Source organism: Piliocolobus tephrosceles, chromosome 21 (genome assembly GCF_002776525.5).
Source record: "Piliocolobus tephrosceles isolate RC106 chromosome 21, ASM277652v3, whole genome shotgun sequence".
Classification (NCBI taxonomy): domain Eukaryota; kingdom Metazoa; phylum Chordata; class Mammalia; order Primates; family Cercopithecidae; genus Piliocolobus; species Piliocolobus tephrosceles.
This window is the reverse complement of record NC_045454.1, coordinates 648,655-669,699: the sequence shown is the minus strand read 5'-3', so window position 1 is coordinate 669,699 and position 21,045 is coordinate 648,655. Positions and strand designations below refer to the sequence as shown.

Here is a 21,045-nt window from a genome sequence, read left to right as displayed (position 1 = left end):
CGCCCCCGGCCGCGCCGCCGAACGCCCCCACGGCGCCGCCGCCGCCGCCGGCCCCCGCCAGCCCCGCGGCCACGCTGCCCTTGGAGGGGTCGCGGCTGAGCGTGTACATGGAGATGTCTGTGGAGGCGAAGCCCGGGCCCCCGGGGCCGCCGGGAGACGCGTCCCGCGACGGCGACGGCTCGCTGGAGCGGGAGCTAGAGCGGGAGCGGCGGCGGTAGCGGAAGCGGTAACTGGGCAGACGGAGGATGGCCGAGGGGCCGCTCCCGCCACTGCCGCCCGCGCCCCCGCCGGCCTTGAGCAGGTCCGAGCGAGACTGGCAGTGCGCCTCGCGGCTGCGCTCGATGTAGATGTTGACGGCCAGCACGCCGATCACCTCGGCCAGGATGAACGACAGCCCGCCGAAGTAGAAGGACCAGCCGTACGAGTAGTGGTTTTTCTTCTCCTCGTCCCGCTTCGGGCCCGGCTCGCCCGCGTTGGCCGAGATGTACACGATCACGCCGATGATGTTGCTCAGGCCTGGGCGGGGACGGTCAGACGGGAGCCTCGAGGCCACCCCCGGCCCCTCCCCGGTCCCCGGCCCCGGCCCCTCTGCGCCAGCGGGCCTAGGCGCCACCCCCAGGCTAGACCCCCGAGTGGGCTAGACCCCCATCCTGGATCTGGCTGACTCAAGTCCTGCCAGAAGTGAACACAACTCCCCGCCGGATACTCTAGGCGCTGCCCTGCTGGTCTAAGCTCCAACCCAGAGGGCTCAGGCCCACTCCTAGAGAGCCCAGGCCTCATCTCTGCTGGTCTAACCCAGCCCCGGCTGACCTAAACTCCATCCCCCTGTTGGTGTAGGGCCGCCAATGGTCCAACTGCATCATGCGTGGTCCTGGCCCCGCAGGCTCAAGTACCCCCTCAGACGGTCTAAACTCCACCCCAAGGTGGGCCAGGCCCTGCCCTGAATGGTCCAGACACGACCCTGGATGGTCCAGGTCTGCCCCCAGATAGCCCAGGGCCCACCTCTGCTGGTCTAACCCAGCCCTGGCTGGTCTAAACTCCACCCGCAGGTGGTCTAGGACCCCAACTGGTCCAGGCAACACCCTAGATGGCCCTGGCCCTGGCTGGTTCAAGTCCCATCTCAGATGGTCTAAACCCCACCCCCAGGTGGTCCAGGCCCTGCCCCGAATGTACAAGACAAGGCCCAGGATGGTCCAGGTTCTGCCCCAGGATAACCCAAGCTCCACCTCTGCTGGTCTAATCCAGCCCTGGCTGGTCTAAACTCGGCCCTACGTGGTCTAAGACCCACCCCCAGATGGTCCGGGCTGCCCCCACATGGCATAAACCCCACTCCTCTAGCTAAGGTCCCACCTCTACTGGTCTAAACCCCAACCTCTCTAGTGGTTAACTCCACCCCAAGTGCTCCAGGCCCCACCCCTAGGTGGCCTAAGCCCCACCCCTAGCTAGTCCAGGCCCTGCCCTGACTGGTCTAAAACCCACCTTTGATGAGTTTACAGCCCCTGCCCTGGTTAGTCTAACTCCACCCTTAACGTTATAAACCTGGGTTTTTCCCAAGCCCCGTCCCTCTGCTCCTTTGAACTCTATTAATGATGTCATCCTGCTGTGACCAGGCCCTGCCTATCACTTATCTAAACCCTCTCTTCGTCATATAACTCCTGGCGGAGTATCCATTCTAGGCCCTCCCCTGCTGGTCAAAAATTTGCCCTTAATAAAGCAGCCCCGCCTTCCACTCTAGGCCCCACCTCCAGCTTACCAAACCCCGCCCCGTGCGGATCTTGGCCAGGGTCCTCCCGGGTCCCAGGTCCAGCTACTCCGGATTTTCAGGTCCTCCAAGCCCCACCCTTTGCAGATCTAGACCCACCCCCAAAGCACACCCTGCTCTTCCAATATGCAAAGCCCTCCCTCTTCTCTGTATTCTACTCCTCCAAAAAAGCTCTGCCCCCTGGAATTTCCCAATGCTACTCATACGGGGTAGAAAGGGGGTCTTACCCCTTAATTACGTGCCTCTTAAGTGTTCCTGTCCTAGCTCTCTGCTCCTCTAGGCCCTAGCGCTTGAGACGGCCAACCCCAGGTACTGACTGGCTTTGGTCGGCCTCTTGCTTCAATCAGCCAGGTTGACTCTTTGTGTCCTTAAGGACATAACCCCTCCCTCTTTGGCTTTTCCAGGCATCACCCTGTCTTTTCTAGCCTCTCCTTCTCCAAATGGTAACGGGCAAGGGCCGATTCAGTCTCCTTCGCCCAGCCCCTTTAGTTTCCACTTCCCGGCCCTGGACGGCTTCCCAGGACCAGCCCCCTCTTGGATCCACCAAGGTCTCCAAAGTCCAGCCCCTTAAAGCAGGCTCCCCATCCGCGCCCAGATCACTTTCTACCTCTCCTGGGCCTGCTCTCCAAGGCCCAGCCCCGCCTCTCTATCCTCAAGAGCCCAGTTGTGTCTCAAGATCCCACCGCCTCCCCCAGCTCCTCCCCTTCCGTCTCCAGGACGGCGGGCTAAGGATCCTAAGCGCCCGGCGTCTTACGCGCTAGACACCTGTCTCTGCCGCTTCACTCCTCCGAAGGCGTCGCGAAGACTACACCCACCTTACCCAGCGGGTGGCGATGGAGCTTTGGGGACCGCCTAGGAAGGCTCCGGACCCCCGGGGGTGCTCGGGGCAAGGTGGCTTTGCAGACACACACACGCGCACATGCACTCGCGCGTGCGCGCACACACGTGCGCGCTCAGGTGCGCCGCCCGGGTCGCCCCCTCCCTCTGCCTCTCACCTGCTGCCACGAACAGGATCCCTGCGCCCAGAATGATGTTTCTCTTGGACTTGTAGACCCGGGAGGCCGCCACGCACACGCCCCCAAGCAGCAGCAGGATGGCGCTAAGGATGGGGAAGATGCTGGAGGCCCGGACAACTCCTGCGGGGGAGGAAGGAAAGGAAAAGGAGGGAGAGCGAGGGCGGTCAGATGCGGCCCCCTGCGCCCCCTTCCCGGCCCCCCATCTCGCGGCGCCTCCCACCAGTTATGTGATTCTTCCTCTCCGGCTGTGTTCTGGTTTATTTTACTGTTGCCTCATTCTCTCTCCTGTTTTTAAAATTTCTCTATTTCTCGGTCTGATTCCCTCTCCCTCTTTTTCTTTGTCTTTTTCTTTCTTCCTCGGACTATTTTTCTCTCTCCTGGAATATCTTTCCCCCTCTTTGTTTATCGAAATCACTCTCCCTGTTTTTCTCCCAACTTCTCCATGGATCCCCCCTCTCTCTTTCTCGTCCCTCCCTTCCTCTCGTCTGCGAATTTCTTTCTCCATATCCCGCAAATCACTGACTACCTCTCTCCACACCCCTCCCATTTTCTGCCTCGCTTCATCTATCTGAGTTTCTCTCTCTCTCTCCGTTCCTTCCTCCCTCCTCCTCCTCCCTTTTCTGCCAGGCTGAATCTACTTCTGAGTTTCTCTTCCCTTCTTCTCCTCCCGCCCCACCCCCCTTGTTTTATTGCCTGGCTTCATCGATCTTTCTGGGTCTGTCTCCCCTCTCTTATCTCCTGGGCCTCATATGTCTTCATAGGTTCCCCCCAACACCCCAGTTTTTCTGCCTGGCCTTATCCGTCTTCCTAGGTCTCTCCCCCACTTTTTCTCCTGGCCTCATCTGTCTTCCTAGCCCCCCGCCCCTAATTTTTTCTGTTTGGCTTCGCCTATCTTCCTAGGTCTCTCCCCCGTCTTTTTTTTCTGCCTGACCTCATCTGTCTTCCTAGGTCTCTCCCCACTTCACCCCGCCCCCTTTTTTGGCCTGGCCTCCTCAATCTTCCAGATGTCTTTTTCTCTCCACTCCCTGCCTCTCCCTTCCTCCCTCCCCCCCCCCTTTTAGGCCTGACTTCATCTACCCCGAGCCTTCCCCTTCCCCCCCCCCCCCTTCCCCCCCTCCCCCCCCCCCCCCCCCCCCAACCCCCCGCCCCGTTCCGCCCCCCTTCTCTCTTTCCTGCAGTCCTTCCTTTCCACCCACTCCTAAAACCCCACCAGATTTTGCGATTTCGGAGCCTGGCTGAGGCCGCAGCCAATCATCATTTAGGATTTGCCGCGTTCTCGGGGTAGCTACCAATGGAAACACAGGCTTTCCCAACCGGCTGCAGGGAGTGGCCCGTCCCCACCGCAGATTGCCCCATAGCCCTGCTGCGCTGTGGCCAATCCCAGCCCGGGATTCCACAACCAGTCACGGCGCAGAGTCGCCGCGAGGGCCAGAGAGAGCAAGGCGGCCAATGAGCGCTCGGGATCCTCCCTCTGCCCGCCCCAAGGTGAGAGGAGGGGGCGGGAGCGAGATCACTCAGCCAATCGGGGATCAGAGGATCTCACTATCTGGACTCGGATTGGCTGGGAGGCTAACCTCGGCGTGTCGATCCAAGTGCCTTCTCCCGGCGCCCACCCCGACGCCCTCAGGCCCCGCGATTTGACCCACTCCCCACTTCTATCCCGCACCCCCACGTACGGAGTAGATACTCCGCGCTGTCGTGGTCGTAGTCCGTGTCCTCCGGGAAATGATTGATCTTCACGCAGACGCCTCTTTTCAACCCTGGAGGAGCGGGGAGGGCAGTGGTGGGGGTGGATACTTCAGGGTTGGGGGCGGGGCAACCCCACTGACAACCGACCCTGCCCTTCCCCAAATCCCCTCTCTCTCTGGGCAGCTTGGGAGACGGCAAGTCCCGGCTCCTGAGCCCGACTCGTGATATGGGACAAACTTTGAACTTCTGTGGTCTCCGTTTCCCCGCCTGTTAAAGAAAAGAAGAAAAGCAAGAAAAAAACCCAAAGTCTAACATCCAGCACTCACTGCAAGGCCACAGGACCTTGGCCCTGTAAGCTGGGCTAAGTTGCTCCAGTACTCTGGATTTCCTGCTCCCACCTCTATAAAAAAGAGGGTGTTGTTGGCTTCAATAATAGCAGGGCGCTTCCCACCTCTCAGTTGGTTGAAAAGTCTGGAAATGCGTGGGAAAAAAAAAAAAAAAAAAAAACAAGGAAAGGGATGCGGAAGCCGGTGAGGACTACATTTCCCATGAGACCCCGTGAAGTCTGGAGTCCAGTTGTGAGAAGAGCAGTCGCAGTGGATCATGGGAGTTGTAGTCTCCAGTCCTGTAGGGGTGGAGGGCGGGGGGGGGGGGAGAGCTTCCAGTCTCTTTCTGCAGGGAACCTGGAACCTTCTGGAGAGAGATGGAGTGGTTGAAGCAAGCAGAGGTGTGTGAGGGGTGGAGTATGCCTCTAGGGGTCATGCATCCTCATCTCCTTCCCCTCCTAAGATGCTCATCCTCAGCTATTTTCTCATCCTTGGGAACAGTTAATGTTTTACTACCTCTAGCACATAGCTGGAGAAAAAAACTAAAAATATAAATATAAATAATGTAGTTTCCTCAACTGCGCAGTTCTGTCCAGTTCTGCAGGCCTGTGCCCATGCTGTGGAACATTCTGCTCACATTCTTTGCTGATGTAGTACTTTACCTGCAGCAGGCAGCTCTGGAAGCACCTTCTTGTGGAAGCTTTCCCTAGACACAGACACATATGCACACTCATTCCTCCCACCAAACTTGGGTCAGTTTCCTGCTCTGAGGTGCCCCGTAGGACATGCATTAGTTGATAGATGATCTTCTTCGTCCTCGGCAAGCTGGGAGTTCCTGGAGGGGATAGGGCATGGGAGTCCGATTCCTCTGTGTGTCCCAGCATTTCTTGGCACTAGGCCTGGAACACGGGAGACCTCAAGAAATGAGGGCTGAGGCCGGGCACGGTGACTCACACCTGTAATCCCTGCACTTTGGGAGGCCAAGGCGGGTGGATGACTTGAGGTCGGGAGTTCAAGACCAGCCTGGCCAACATGGTGAAAACCTGTCTCTACTAAAAATACAAAAATTAGCTGGGCTTGTTGGCGGGTGCCTGTAATCGCAGCTACTCAGGAGGCTGAGGCAGGAGAATCGCTTGAACTCAGGAAGTGGAGTTTGCAGTGAGCCAAGGCCGTGCCATTACACTCCAGCCTGGGTGACAGACTAAGACTCTGTCTCAAAAGAAAAAAAAAAGTGAAAGAATTGAGGGTTGAATGAAGAATGAATGAATGAATGAATGAATATAAGCATAGCAGAAGGTGAGATCAGAGGCAGACCATGATCAGCAAAGGAAAGTAGGGGAAAGAATAGGGACAAAGGAGGAACTGGAAAGAATTAATATAAGGGAGTGAGTAATATTACCAAGAGCTAATGTGCGTTGGGTGCTTCCTAGGTGGGCCAACTCATTTGATGGTCCTAAGAGTCCTGTGAAATAGATCATGTGGTTTGTGTCCTGCAGTGGCCAAATGTTAGGTATTGGAGTGTCTCCATTTTTTTCATTTTTCATTTTTTATTTTTTGAGACAGGGTCTCCCTCTCTTGCCCAAGCTTGGAGTGCAGTGGCACAATCTCAGCTCACTGCAACCTCTGCCTCCTGGACTCAAGTGATCCTCCTGCCTCAGCCTCCTGAGTAGCTGGGACTACAGGCTTGCGCCACCATGCCCAGGTAATTCTTGCATTTTTTGTAGAGATAAAGTTTCTCCATGTTGCCCATTTTGCCCAGGCTGGTCTTGAACTCCTGATTTCAAGTGATCTGCCTGCCTCAGCCTCCAAAAGTGCTGGGAGTACAGGTGTGAGCCACTGCACTGGCCTCCGCCACTTCCTTATTCTGTGTCCTTGCTGGTGTTACATAGGCCAGCTTGCTTCAGTTTCCCCAGCTATAAAATGAAGAGAACAGGAGCTACCTCATGGGACTGATATGAGGGATTGGGTCTAGGTGGAGATTTAGCACTTCGCCTTGAACACAATTAAGTGCTCAGTTGATAGCAGCTGATATATGGCACCCATTACCCAAACGTGGAAACTGAGGCACAGAAAGGGGTCATCATTTCACAGCTGATGGTGGCAACAAAAGTCAAACACACATCATGTATGTGAGGATCTGGGCTGTTCAACACTGTATTACCAGCATCTAGAACAGTGCCTAGTGCATACTGAGTGCTTAATAAGTATTTTTAATGAAAGAATGATTGAATGGGCCAAGTGTGGTGGCCAACATCTATAATCCTAGCAATTTGGGAGACCAAAGTGGGTGGATCACCTGAGGTCAGGAGTTTGAGACCAGCCTGGCCAGCATGGTAAAACTCCATCACTACTGAAAATACAAAAGTTAGCCGGGTATGGTGGCATACGCTTGTAGTCCAGCTACTTGGGAGGCTGAGGCAGGTGAATTGCTTGAATCTGGGAAGCGGAGGTCGCAGCGAGCTGAGATTGCGCCATTGCACTCCAGCCTGGGTGAGAGAGCGAGACTCAGTCTCAAAAAAGAAAAAAAAAGAATGATTGAATGGGTCCACAAGCACATGAAAAGACGCTCAATTTCACTAATCATTGGGGAAATGCAATCAAAACCACAATGAGATACCATCTCATATCCTTTAGTATGGCTACTATTAAAAATAAATAAAATAGGCCGGGTGCAGTAGCTCACACCTGTAATCCCAGCACTTTGGGAGGCCAGGGTGGGTGGATCACAAGGTCAAAAGATCGAGACCATCCTGGCCAACATGGTGAAACCCTGTCCCTACTAAAAACACAAAAATTAGCTGGGCATGGTGGTGTGCACCTGTAGTCCCAGCTACTTGAGAGGCTGAGGCAGGAGAATCGCTTGAACCCGGGAGGCAGAGGTTGCAGTGAGCCGAGATCATACCACTGCACTCCAGCCTGGCAACAGAGCAAGACTCCATCTCTAAATAAATAAATAAATAAATAAATAAATAAATAAATAAATAAATAAATAAATAAGTAAAGGGCCGGGCACAGTAACTGACGTCTGTAATCCCAGCACTTTTGGAGACCAAGGCGGGTGGATCACGAGGTCAAGAGATCGAGACCATCCTGGTCAACATGGTGAAACCCTGTCTCTACTAAAAATACAAAAATAACCTGGGCATGATGGTGTATGCCTGTAGTCCCAGCTACTTGGGAGGCCGAGGCAGGAGAATCGCTTGAACCCAGGAGGTGGAGGTTGCAGTGAGCCGAGATTGTGCCACTGCACTCCAGTCTGGGTGACAGAGCGAGACTCTGTCTCAAAAATAAATAAATAAATAAAATAAATAAATAACACCTGTTGTGAAGGATGTGGAGAAATTGGAACCCTTGTGCACTGCTGGTAGAAATGTAAAATGGTGCAGTGGCTATGGAAAACACTATCAAGGTTCCTCAAAAACTAAAAATAGAATCATCATATGATCCAGCAATGCCAGTACTGGAGATAGACCCAAAAGAATTACAAGCAGGGACTCAAATAGATATTCATACTCTCGCGTTCATAGTAGCATTGTTCACAATAGCCAAAAAGTGGAAACACCCCAGTGCCCGTTGACAGATGAATGGAGAAACATGTGCTCTATACATACAATGGAATATTATTCAGCCTTTAAAAGGAAGCCAATTATGATACATGCTATAAACATAGATAAACCGTGAAGACATTATACTCAGTGAAATAAGCCAGTAACAAAAAGACAAATACTCTACTATTCCACTTATATGAAATACCTGGAATAATCAAATTCATAGAGACAAAGTATCATGGTAGTTGCCAGGGCTGGAGGGTGGGAGGATGTGGAGTTATTTAACAGGTACTGAGTTTCCGTTTTGCAAGATGAAAAGAGTTCTGGAGATTGGCTGCACAACAATGTGGGTGCACTTACTTACTGAAGTGCATACTTACAAATGATGAAAATGGTAAATTTATGTTATATATAATTTACTACAATTTTCAAAATGAACGAATGAATAAATGAATGAGTGAGTGAATGAATATACAACTCCCACGTACAAACTCTTACCCACCAGCACCTCCACCATGGTGTGGTAGGTTAGGTGACAAGCTCGATGTTCCTTCCTTCCTCCCTCCCTTTCTCTCTCTTCTGTCTCTCTCTCTCTCTCTCTCTTTTATTTTTTTTGAGACAGAGTCTCATTCTGTCGCCCAGGTTGGAGTGCAATGGCTTGATCTCGGCTCACTGCAACTTCCAACTCCTGGTTTCAAGCCATTCTCTTGCCTCAGCCTCCTGAGTAGCTGGGATTACAGGAGTGTGCCACCACGCCCAGCTAATTTTGGTATTTTTGGTAGAGACGGGGTTTCACTGTGTTAGCCAGGATGGTATCGATCTCCCGACCTCAGGTGATCCTCCTGCCTTGGACTTCCAAAGTGCTGTAAGTACAGGGGTGAGCCACCTTGTCCAGCTTTTTTTTCTTTTTTTTCTCTTTTCTTTCTTTCTTTTTCTTTTCTTTTTTTTTTTTTTTTTTGAGACAGAGTCTTGCTCTGTCGCCCAGGCTGGATGGAGTGCAGTGGCCGAATCTCAGCTCACTGCAAGCTCCGCCTGCTGGGTTCACACCATTCTCCTGCCTCAGCCTCCCAAGCAGCTGGGACCACTGGGGCCCGCCACCTCGCCCGGCTAGTTTTTTCTATTTTTTAGTAGAGACGGGGTTTCACCGTGTTAGCCAGGATGGTCTCGATCTCCTGACCTCGTGATCCGCCCGTCTCGGCCTCCCAAAGTGCTGGGATTACAGGCTTGAGCCACCGCGCCCAGCCCACTTTTCCTTTTTTGTTTTTTAGAGATGGAGTCTTGCTCTGCTGCTCAGGCTGGAGTGCGGTGGCACCATCTTGGCTCACTGCAACCTCCCCCTCCTAGGTTCAAATGATTCTCCTGCCTCAGCCTCCCAAGTACCTGGGATTATGGGCACCCACCACCACACCTGGCTAATTTTCGTATGTTTAGTAGAGATGGGGTTTCACCATATTGGCCAGTCTGGTCTTGAACTCCTGGCCTCAGGTGATCCACCCACTTCAGCTTCCCAAAGTGCTGGGATTACAGGTGTGAGCCACCGCGCCCGGCCTGGTTCCTCCTTTCTTTAATGGGATCATAGTAATTCTCTCAAAACATTCGTGACGATTAAATGAGACTGAGCATGTAAACCACAGGGCACACCGAATCGCTGAACAGGTTAGTGGTGACAGTAATAATAACTAGCTCTGACTGAGCACTAACCATGCACCAGGTACTGCTCCAAGCGTTTGACAGGTGGTTAATAACTCGCTCAGTCCCTCAGACAAACCCTCGGAGGTAGGCAGCGACAGCATCCTTGCTTTACAAATGAGGAAACAGAGGCATAGGGAGTTGAAGAAGTTCCCCAAAGTCCCGTTGCGGGTAAGTGATGGGGAGGAGTTTCCTTCCAGCACAGCTCAGTTTGGGAGGTCGGCATATTTAAGACAGTAGAGCCTGGTGGCTACGGGGGTTATTGATCATGGGCTCTGGAATCCAACTCTGCGGACACACATCCCAACGCACCACTTCCCAGCTGCGTGGTTTTGGAACTGGATCATCCCTGGGCCTCTGCTCTCTCATAGGGAAATTGAGGACAGTAGTGTGACTTTAGAGGGCTTCAGTGAGATTTCAATGAAAGTTAGACACAGAAGGCCGGGTGCGGTGGCTCACGCCTGTAATCCCAGCACGTTGGGAGGCCAAAGCGGGTGGATCACGAGGTCAGGAGTTCGAGACCAGCGTGGCCAACGTGGTGAAACCCCGTCTCTACTAAAAATACAAAAATTAGCCAGGCGTGGTGGCAGGCGCCTATAATCCCAACTACTCGGGAGGCTGAGGCAGGAGAATCGCTTGAACCCAGGTGGCGGAGGTTGCAATGAGCAGAGATCACACCCCTGCACTGCAGCCTGTACAACAAGAGCAAAACTCTGTCTCAAAAAAAAAAGAAAGAAAGAAAAAGGAAAGGAAAGGAAAGGAGGGAGGGAGGGAGGGAGGAAGGAAGGAAGGAAGGAAGGAAGACAGGCACAGAAGACCAGGTGCAGTGGCTCACAGCTGTAATCCTAGCACTTTGCCAAGCTGAGGTGGGTGGATCACCTGAGGTCAGGAGTTCAAGACCACCCTGGCCAACATGGTGAAACCCTGTCTCTAGTAAAAAATACAAAAAGTAGCCCAGCGTGGTGATGGGCGCCTATAATCCCAGCTACTCAGGAGGCTGAGGCAGGAGAATTGCTTGAACCCAGGCAGTGGAGTTTGCAGTGAATGGAGATCACGCCGGGTCACTCCAGCCTGGGGGATAGAGCAAGACTCCATCTGAAAAAAAAGAAAGCTAAGCACAGAATACACAGTAGTTACGCCTGATGCCACCGATCAAGCTAGGAGTTTTTCTTGTGCATGGATGATGATGTCGTGATGTCGTGGCCCTGAGTCTCCTCCCAGGGGCTGCCTGGGCATGTGAGGGTTAAGAGGCAGCTTTCTTACAGTGCGGCCACGTGGAGAACTGGGATCCAACCTGCTCTACCCCTCATGCTGGGTGGTCCAGGCTGAGTCACTTCCCCTTTCTGGCCATCAGATTCCTACTAATAATACATTCCCCTGGCAAAATGGCGAGAGCTCAATAAGATAATAAGCCAGGCAAAGTTTTAGCACAGGGCCTTTGTGTGGTCAGCACTAATAAATAGGGCTGTGGGCCCAGACTCTTGAGTCCTGAGAGAAGACTTGGGGGTGTGACTGAAATCCCTGAGGCAGGGGCACAAGCTGGGCTGTCCCATGCAGACTCCTCCAGCTCCCAACGCTTGAAATGTGGCAATGGAGAGGTTCTGTGAGGGTAAAATATGTACTGGGTTTCAGACTCAGCGTGGGGAAAAAAGAGAGAGAGAGAATACATAATATTTCATTAATTTTTATGTTGATTACATATTCGAGTGATAATATCTTGGCTATGCTGGGTACCTGTTCCTTTTTATTTATTTTAATGTAGCTATTTTAATTTTCTTTTCTTTTTTTTGTCTTTTTTTTTTTTGACAGGGCTTCGCTCTGTTGCTTAGACTGGAGTGCAGTGGCACAATCTTGGCTCACTGCAACCTCTACCTCCCGAATTCAAGCAATTCTCCTGACTCAGCCTCCCGAGTAGCTAGAATTATGGTTGCCCACCACCACACCTGGCTAAATTTTGTTTTTTCAGTAGAGATGGGGTTTCGCCATGTTGGCCAGGCTGGTCTCCAACTCCCGACCTCAGGTGATCCACCGGCCTCGGCCTCCCAAAGTGCTGGGATTACAGGCGTGAGCCACCGTGCCCAGCCTAAAAATTTTAACTATGTATGGTCACCCGTGTTATATTTCTTTCTTGCTTGCTTGCTTTTTTTTTTTTTTTTTTTTTTAATAGAGTCTTGCTCTATCACCCAGGTTGGAGCGCAGTGGCACAATCACAGCTCACTGCAGCCTCGACCTCCTGGACTCAAGCAATCCTTCTACCTCAGCCTCCCTAGTAGTGAGGACTAGAGGCATGTACCACCATGCCCAACTAATTTTTAATTTTTTACGGAGGTGGGGTCTCCCTATATTGCCCAGGCTGGTCTTGAACTCCTGGACTCAAGCGATCCTCTCACCTTGGCCTCCCAAAATGCTGGGATTACAGGGGTGAGCCACTGGCCCATTCTTTTGTTATATTTCTTTTTCCTTTCTTTTTTTTAAATTAATTAATTTATTTATTTATTTGAGATGGAGTCTCACTCTGTTGCCCAGGCTGTAGTGCAATGGCGCCATCTCAGCTCACTGCAACCTCTGCCTCCTGGGTTCAAGCAATTCTCCTGCCTCAGCCTCCCGAGTAACTGGGACTACAGGCACCCACTACTACGCCTGACTAATTTTTGTAGTTTTGGTAGAGACAGGGTTTCACCATATAGGCCAGGCTGGACTCGAACTCCTGACCTCAAGGGATCCGTCCACCTCGGCCTCCCAAAGTGCTGGGATTACAAGGCATGAGCCACTGGCCTATTGGGAAGTGCTTCCTATTAGAAAGTGCTAGAATTCCTGTGTTATCAGGGTGGAGGGGATCAGGGCTTGGTCACATTAGAATTCCTAATAATAGTGAGAAGAACAACCGAGCAACAACAACAAAATGCAACGCTATAATCTAGTTCTTCCTCTGTGCCTGCTAGTCTTTGAAATGCTTTTCTTATATTAGCTCATGGAATCCCTCCTTGGCCCTGTGAGTCAGGGACTATTAGGATTCTCATTTCCCCGATGATGGAATGGAGGCACAGCAAGGTTAAATATACAGCCAAGGTCACGAGGCTGGACGTGGCAGACAGGAGATAAACCCAATCCGTCTTATTTCTCAGAGTTTGTTTCTTGTTCTTTTTCTTTAGGAGTAAAGTGGGGCCGGGCATGGTGGCTTATGCCTGTCATCCCAGCACTTTAGGAGGCTGAAGCGGGCAGATCATTTGAGGTCAGGAGTTGAAGATCAGCCTGGCCAACATGGCGGAACCCCGTCTCTACTAAAAATACAAAAAATTAACTGGGTGTGGTGGCACATGCCTGTAGTACCAGCTGCTCAGGAGGCTGAGGCATGAGAATTGCTTGAACCTGGGAGGCGGAGGTTTCAATGAGCTGAGATCGTGCCACTGCACTCCAGCCTGGGCAACAGAACAAGACTTCGTCTCAAAAAGAAATTTAAAAAAAAAAAGAGTAAAGTGGGCCAAGGCAGGCAGATCATTCGAGGTCAGGAGTTTGAGACCAGCCTGGCCAACGTGGTGAAACCCCGTCTCTGCCAAAAACACACAAATTAGCTAGGCATGATTGTGGGCACCTGTAACCCCAGCTACTCGGGAGGCTGAGGCAGGAGAATCGCTTGAACCTGGGAGGCGGAGGCTGCAGTCAGCCAAGATCGTGCCATTGCATTCCAGGTTGGGCGATAGAGAGAGACTCCATCTCAAAAAAAAAAACAAAGAGAGAAAGAGAAAGTGAAAGCAAGTTTTTTGTTTGTTTGTTTGTTTGTTTGTTTTTTCAATTGAGATGGAGTCTTGCTCTGTCGCCCAGGCTAGAGTACAGTGTCACGATCTCGGCTCACTGCAACCTCTGCTGCCTAGGTTCAAGCAATTCTCATGCCTCAGCCTCCCAAGTAGCTGTGTTTACAGGCGCTTGCCACCGCCCCCGGCTAACTTTTTTGTATATTGAGTAGAGATGGGGTTTCACCATGTTGGCCAGGCTGGTCTTGAACTTCTGGCCTTAGGTGGTCCACCTGCCTGGGCTTCACAAAGTGCTGGGATTACAGGTGTAAGCCACCACACCCGGCTGAAATCAAGTTTATTAAAGACAGTAAAGGAATAAAGAGAGCAGAGCAGCCTCTGAGCTTGTTTTAATCATTACATTCTACTGCATCTCTCAGACATACTCCAAAGGGAGATGGGGATTGAGCCCAAGAGTTCCCAGGGCACAGGGACTGCAGGAGGCAGTGACTCAAGGGGGACCCAGTTTCTACAGCCCTGGTGGGCTGAAAGCAAGTGGATTTGTTGCTTTGTTCTCCTACAAAACCAGACACACCTGGATTCAAATCCAGATGCTGGGCCAGGCATGGTGGCTCACGCCTGTAATCCCAATACTTTGAGAGGCCGGGGGTAAGAGGATTGCTTGAGCCCAGGAGTTCTAGACCAGGCTGGGCAATGTGGTGAGACCCCATCTCTAAAAAAAAAACAAGCAAACAAATCAGAAACAAAAACAAATCCAGACCCTACTGCATATTAACTGTGTGACCTTGGGCAACTCACTTCACCTCTCTGAGCCTTCACTTCTTCTTTTAGAATGGGAATAATAAAAGTACCAGCCGGGTGCAGTGGCTCACACCTGTAATCCCAGCACTTTGGAGACCAAGGCAGGCAGATCACCTGAGGCCAGAGTTCGAGATCAGCCTGGTCAACATGGTGAAACCCCATCTCTACTAAAAGTACAAAAATTAGCCAGGTGTGGTGGTGGGCACCTGTAATCCCAGCTACTCAGGAGGCTGAGGGGGGAGAATTGCTTGAACCCGGGAGGTGGAGGCTGCAGTGGGTTGAGATTGTGCCTTTGCACTCTAGCCTGGGCAACAGAGTAAGAATCTGTCTCAAAAAAAAATGAATAAAAATAAATAAATAAAGTACCTACTTAGCAGGGTTACTGTGTGCATCCAGTGACAAATGAATGACAATTACAAGAACAACGGACTCAGCCTTCATTCCTCCTCTCCTTGAAACACTAACTTCCTTTGGCTTCCAGGACATCCAAGGACCTGGTTTTCCCCAAACCTGTAGCCACTCCTTTCTCCACTCCTTTGATGACCTCTCATCTCTGTCCCTTTATTGTTTTTTTTTTTTTTTTTTGAGACGGAGTCTCACTCTGTTGCCCAAGCCCCAAGCCGGAGTGCAGTGGCACGATCTCAGCTCACTGCAACCTCCGCCACCCGGGTTCAAGGGCTTCTCCTGCCTCAGCCTCCTGAGTAGCTGGGACCACAGGCACACACCAGCACTTTCAGCTAATTTTTAAACTGTGTATAGAGACGAGGTCTTGCTATTTTCCCCAGGCTGGTCTCGAACTCCTGGGCTCAAGTGATCTTCCTGCCTTGGCCTCCCAAAGTGCTGGGATTGTAGGTGTGAGCCACCGCACCCAGCTGTCTCTTCTCTAAGTGACTCCATCCATCTAACTCATCTATACGATGATGCCCCTCAAACTGATATCTCCAGCCCAGTCTCTGGCCTCATATACCGTATCTTTAACAACCTAAATCAGTGGTCAGCAAACTACGGCTCACAGGCCAAATCCAGCTAAGAACGGGTTTTATGTGTTTTTAATGATTGAGAAAATATCAAAGAAGAAGATGATTTTGTGGCATGTGAAAATGACATGGAATTCCAAAAAAAATTTTTTTTTTTTCTTCTCAGAATCTCTCTCTGTTGCCCAGGCTGGAGTATGGCAACATGATCTCGGCTCACCGCAACCTCTGCCTCCCAGGTTCAAGCGATTCTCCTGCCTCGGCCTACCAAGTAGCTGGGACTACAGGCATGCGCCACCACGCCTGGCTAATTTTTGTATTTTTAGTAGAGACAGGTTTTCACCATGTTGGCCAGGCTGGTTTCGAACTCCTGACCTCAGGCGATCCACCCGCCTCGGCCTCCCAAAGTGCTGGGATTGCAGGCGTGAGCCACTGCCCCCGGCGAAATTCAAATTTTAGTGTCCATAAATGAAGTCTCATTGGAACACAGCCACACTCAGTTACAGGCTGTCCCGGTCGTTTTCACAAGTAGTTATGATAGGGACTGTTCCACAAAGCCTGAAATCTTTCCTGTATGGCACTTTATAGGACCTTCACTGTGCTGGCCTCCGTCCAGATGTTACCTGTGAATGGGCATCATAAATTTAACATGCCTGGAACTGAGCCCCTGATCCCTCTCCTTCATAATACATTCGATAAGAGAAAATAAATAAAATAGCTGCTGTTTCATCTTAGGAATGGCTCCCCATTCTCAGGAGCTCAGGCCAAAGCCTTAGAGCGGCGATTCTCAACTCAGGGCGATTTTTATCCCCCGGGAGACAGTCGACAATGTTTAGACACAATTTACAATTTTGGTTGTCACGACTGGGAAGGGTGCTGCTGGCATCTAGTGGGAGAGATCAAGGCTGTTGCTCAGCATCCTACAACGTACAGGACGGCCCCCTCCACACTGAATTATCCACCCCAAAATATCAACCGTGCTGCGGTGGAAAAACCCTGCTTTGGAGGCGCCCCTGGCTCTTCTCTCTCATATCCTACAACTGCTCCATCAGCAATTCCTGCCCACGGTAGCTCCAGAATATACTAAGAATTCAAACAACTTCCCAAACACTACGGCCCTCACCCTAGATGAGCCTCTTGTTGTCTCATTCGCCTTCCCTTTTGGTCATTTGTCAACACAGCCGCAAGAGCCATACTGCAGAAATGTCGGTCAGCTCACGTGACTCCTCTGCTCAAGAACCTTCAACGGCTCCCGTCTCCGAATCTAAAGCAAAGTGCTTTCTGGGATGTATAAGAAGCTGTGAGGCTGGGTGCAGTGGCTCACACCTGTAATCCCAACACATCAGGAAGCTGAGGCAGGAGGCCTGCTTGAGCTCAGGAGTTTGAGACCAGCCTTGGCAATATAGTGAGACCCTGTGTCTACAAAAAATGGTGGCATGTGCCTGAGTTCTAGCTATTTGGGAGGCTGAGGCAAGAGGACGGCTTGGGTTCAGGAGTTCAAGGTTTCAGTGAACTATGGTCTTACCACTGCATGCCAGCCTGGGTGACAGAGCAAAACCCTGCTAAAAAAAAAAAAAAAAAAAAAAAAAAACAGAACCTGGCCAGACATAGACATGGTGGCTCACATCTCTAATCCCAGCACTTTGGGAGGCCTAGGCAGACCAATCACTTGAAGTCAGAAGTTCGAGACCAGCCTGGCCAACATGGTGAAACCCCATCTCTACTAAAAATACAAAAATTAGCCAGGCGTGGGGGCACACACCTGTGATTCCAGCTACTCGGGAGTATGAGGTATGAGAATCACTTGAACCCAGGAGGCCAAAGTTGCAGTAAGCCAAGATCACGCCACTGCGCTACAGCTTGGGTGACAAAGCAAGACTGTGTTTCAATAAGTAAATAAATAAGGCCGGGTGCAGTGGCTCACGCCTGTAATCCCAGCACTTTGGGAGGCCGAAGTGGGCGGATCAGGTCAGGAGATCGAGACCATCCTGGCTAACATGGTGAAACCCCCCGTATCTACTAAAAAATACAAAAAAATTAGCTGGGTGTGGTGGTGGGCACCTGTAGTCCCAGCTACTCCGGAGGCTGAGGCAGGAGAATGGCATGAAACCGGCAGGCGGAGCTTGCAGTGAGATTGTGCCACTGCACTCCAGCCTGGGCAACAGAGGGAGACTCCATCTCAAAAAAATAAAAAATAAAAAATAAATAAGTAAATACATAAAATAATTTTTTAAAAAAACCAGAACCTGTGGGATGGGGACCCTGATATCCCTACGACTGCACCTCCTTCTACTACATTCCCCGCCACTCACTCTGCCCCGGCCACGCTGACCTCTTACTGGCTTGATCAACACACAGCCACGTTCCCACCTCAGGGCCTCTGCGCCTGCTGTTCCTACAGGCTGAAGGACTTTCCTCCATCTCTTACTTCCTTCAGACCTGCACTCAAATGTCACCTGCTGGGGGAAGCTTTTCCTAGATTCCTTATCTACTTCCCACGGGGATCCCTGACACCTCCTATGCCCCGCCCCCAACTCCTTTTCCTCCTTAGCACTCAGTTCTAACACCCTAAATGTTGACTTTATTTACCTCCATCATTATCTGTCTCTACCTTAGAATATGAGATATACAATGAGAGGAGGTTTTGTCTGTTTTCCACTGCTGCAGCCTCAGAATCCAGAACAATGCCTGGCACATAATATAAACTCAATAAAAATGGGACGTTGAATGAATGAATGAATGAATGAATGATATCCCTACTAGATGCCACGTGCTGTCCTAGGGGTTTCATGATGTGAGCCCTCACACTTGGCTCTGTGCCTGGTACTTGGTCAGACCGGTGAATGGACATGAACTCAAACTTATACAAGAGAGGAGAAGAACATCACGAGAACCGTGGGAGGAATGGGAGGCGATACGGGGCGGATGGAGGTGACTGGGGGGAAATGGAGACCCCCCCCCCAGCTGCTGCTCAGATCCGGCCCATCATGGTCAGGGTAGAACACAGGCTTGTGTTAGATCTTCCGCTAGCTCAGAAGAAGCCGGAAATCAGAACTACAATGGGAAGCCTCCCTATTTTTAACTGTTGGCAATGGATTCAGATTTTGCTTTCAGTTTTAAACACTTTGTACACTAGACAGAGCGCATCTGCGCATCCTGTCCAAGGGATTCGAGTTCTGCGCTTGGCTCTGCCCCTTTCTCAGCTGGGTGACCTTGGGCAAGTGACTTCACCTCTCTGAGCCTCAGTTTACCCATCCCCAACAGGGAGGTGGTGCCCACCTCACAGGATTAAACAAGATAACGTTCCTGGCTTGTCGTGAGCACTCAGCAAAACAGAGGAAGAAGGGGCAGAAGAAATAGAGGAGGATGAAAAAGAGAAGTAAGAGATTTCAATCTTTTGGCGGAAGGGGGTATCAGAATGGCTGGTTCCACTCCTTCACGTTGCAGACAAGGGCTGTGAGGCTGGGGTGCAGGGGAAAGACAGTGGTCACACAGCGGGGCAGGTACGCAGCAGGACTGGCACCCAGGACTCCTGCTTCCCAGTCCCACAGCTCCGTGATACTCAGGAAAGACATACTGATGCTGAAAGTGGGAGAGAGAAGGGGTTGGCGCAGCAGAGGGCAGGAGTCTTGGAGAAGTAGGGGGAGTCGAGAGCCAGGGAGTCGAGCTAGGAGAGAAGCTGTGAGAGGGAGAACAGGACAGAGGAAAAGAACCAAGACAAAGATCTGAGGAAGGTAGCAGGGGCAGGAGCAAGGAGCCTTAATGTGAAGGCATGAGGCGTCGAGTCAGGAAGACGTCAAAGAAGGCATGAGTGGAGGAAGAGGAAGTGGAGCCCACTAAAGGAAAAAGGAGGAAAGGACCAGGATGGGAGGCTGGAGGGCATCCTGGTGGGAGAGACGTGGGAGCGGGCACTGATGGGGAAAGATGTACAGGAGGAGAAGCACAAGGCAGAAAAGAGAGAAGGTCCTGAGTGAGGGCGAGTTAAGGCAGAAGTTTCAGGGGAGCAGCAGCCAAAGAGAAGGGGAAAGAGATGGAGACCGGAAACTTGGGCCATGAGTGGGGGCGGGAGAGGCAGGGGAATGCAGATGACCTGGGGGGAATGGCGGGAGAGAGAAGATGCCACGCGGCACCAGGGAGAGGAAATGAAGGGGCAGGTGGAGAGGAGGAGCAGGGTCAAGATGAACTGAGGGGAAAGAGGGAGAAAGAGGCTGCTGGGTGCAGAGGCTCACGCCTGTCATCCCAGCACTTTGGAGGTTGAGGCAGGAGGATCTCTTGAGCTCAGGAGCTTGAGACCAGCCTGAACAACAAGGGGGACCTTATCTCTACAAATAATGAAAAAAATTAGCTGGGCACAGTGGCTCATGCCTGTGGTACCAGCTACTCAGGAGGCAGAGGTGGGAGGATGGCTTGAGCCCAGGGAGTCGAGGCTGCAGTGAGCTGGGATTGTACTCCAGCCTGGGCGACAGAGTGAGACCTTGTCAAAAAAAAAAAAAAAAAAAAGGGAAAAAAGGCACAGGGCAGAGTGTGGAAGAAATGAAACAGGAGAAGCCCAGGTGCTTGAGAGAGGGAAGAGGGAGGGGTGTGACGGGGCAGGGCAGGAGACAGGGACCAGGGGAAAATAGGATAAATGGGTTCAGTGTAAAGGCAGAGGGGGCTGCAGAGGGACCAGGCAGAGGAATTCCGCAGGGTGCCAGGACGCAGGGAGGAGTGGGAAGGAAGGGAGAGGAGGTCAGGGGCGCGAGTGGGAAGCCGCAGAAGCCCCTCTGGCAGAGGAGGAGGGGTGCCCACGGGGGCCCCAGGATCAGGGAGAGGCAACCCCAGGAGGCTCAGGGTCTCTCGGAGGGGAGCGGCGGGGGCTGCGGGGAGGGCCGCCCGCACCCTACCTTCCAGGCAGCAGATCCTCCAGAGGCCCGAGTGCGTGAGGCCGCCGGGGTCCTTCTTCTCCGAGGCGCCGCCGCCCCCGCGGTGGGGGGTCCCGTCGTCGCCGGCCGTGAGGTTGGTGGTGTTGCAGATGAGGGCGCGCGTGTAGAGCCAGTAGTCGGTGCTGATGGCGATGGTCATGAGGCCGAAGGCGGCGAAGGCGCCCACCGTCGTCAGCAGCACCTGCACCCCCTTCTCGCACCAGAGGCCCCGCTCTTCGTTCCAGCGCTTCAGTGACTCCAGTTTGACCACGGGCAGCCGGGGGGCCGTGGGCCACCACCGGGGCAGCGGGGGCGGGGCCGTGCCGGCGGCTGGGGGGGTCACAGCGCAGGCAGAAGCGGGGGCCCCGGGGCCGGCGGGGCTGGGGAGGGGGCGGCGAGGAGGAGGCTGCGGCCGGGGAGGGGGTCAGAGCGCGGCCATGGTCGGCGGCTGGTGGAGGGCAAGGAGCGAGATCTCGGATTAGAGGAGAAGGCACAGGTACCTCCCCCAGTCCCCGCCCCCCCTAAAATCCCTGCCTCAGCTCCAGAAACTCCTTCCACTCGGGTCTCCACTGCTCCCCTTTCTCAAA

The 21,045-nt window shown here is 52.4% G+C and overlaps 1 protein-coding gene across 1 annotated transcript in view; it reads right to left on the bottom strand.

Annotated features, from left to right (window-relative positions):
• The window catches only part of CACNG8 (calcium voltage-gated channel auxiliary subunit gamma 8), a 75,742-nt gene that overhangs the window by 54,424 nt on the left and 273 nt on the right, over window positions 1-21,045 (bottom strand). The window contains exons 2-5 of the mRNA XM_026457569.1: window positions 20,441-20,788; window positions 4,455-4,538; window positions 2,758-2,898; window positions 4-516 (exon numbers count right to left, since the gene is read on the bottom strand). Of these exons, the coding sequence (XP_026313354.1) occupies window positions 4-516; window positions 2,758-2,898; window positions 4,455-4,538; window positions 20,441-20,788 (1,086 nt within the window). The remainder of the gene's footprint in view (window positions 1-3; window positions 517-2,757; window positions 2,899-4,454; window positions 4,539-20,440; window positions 20,789-21,045) is intronic.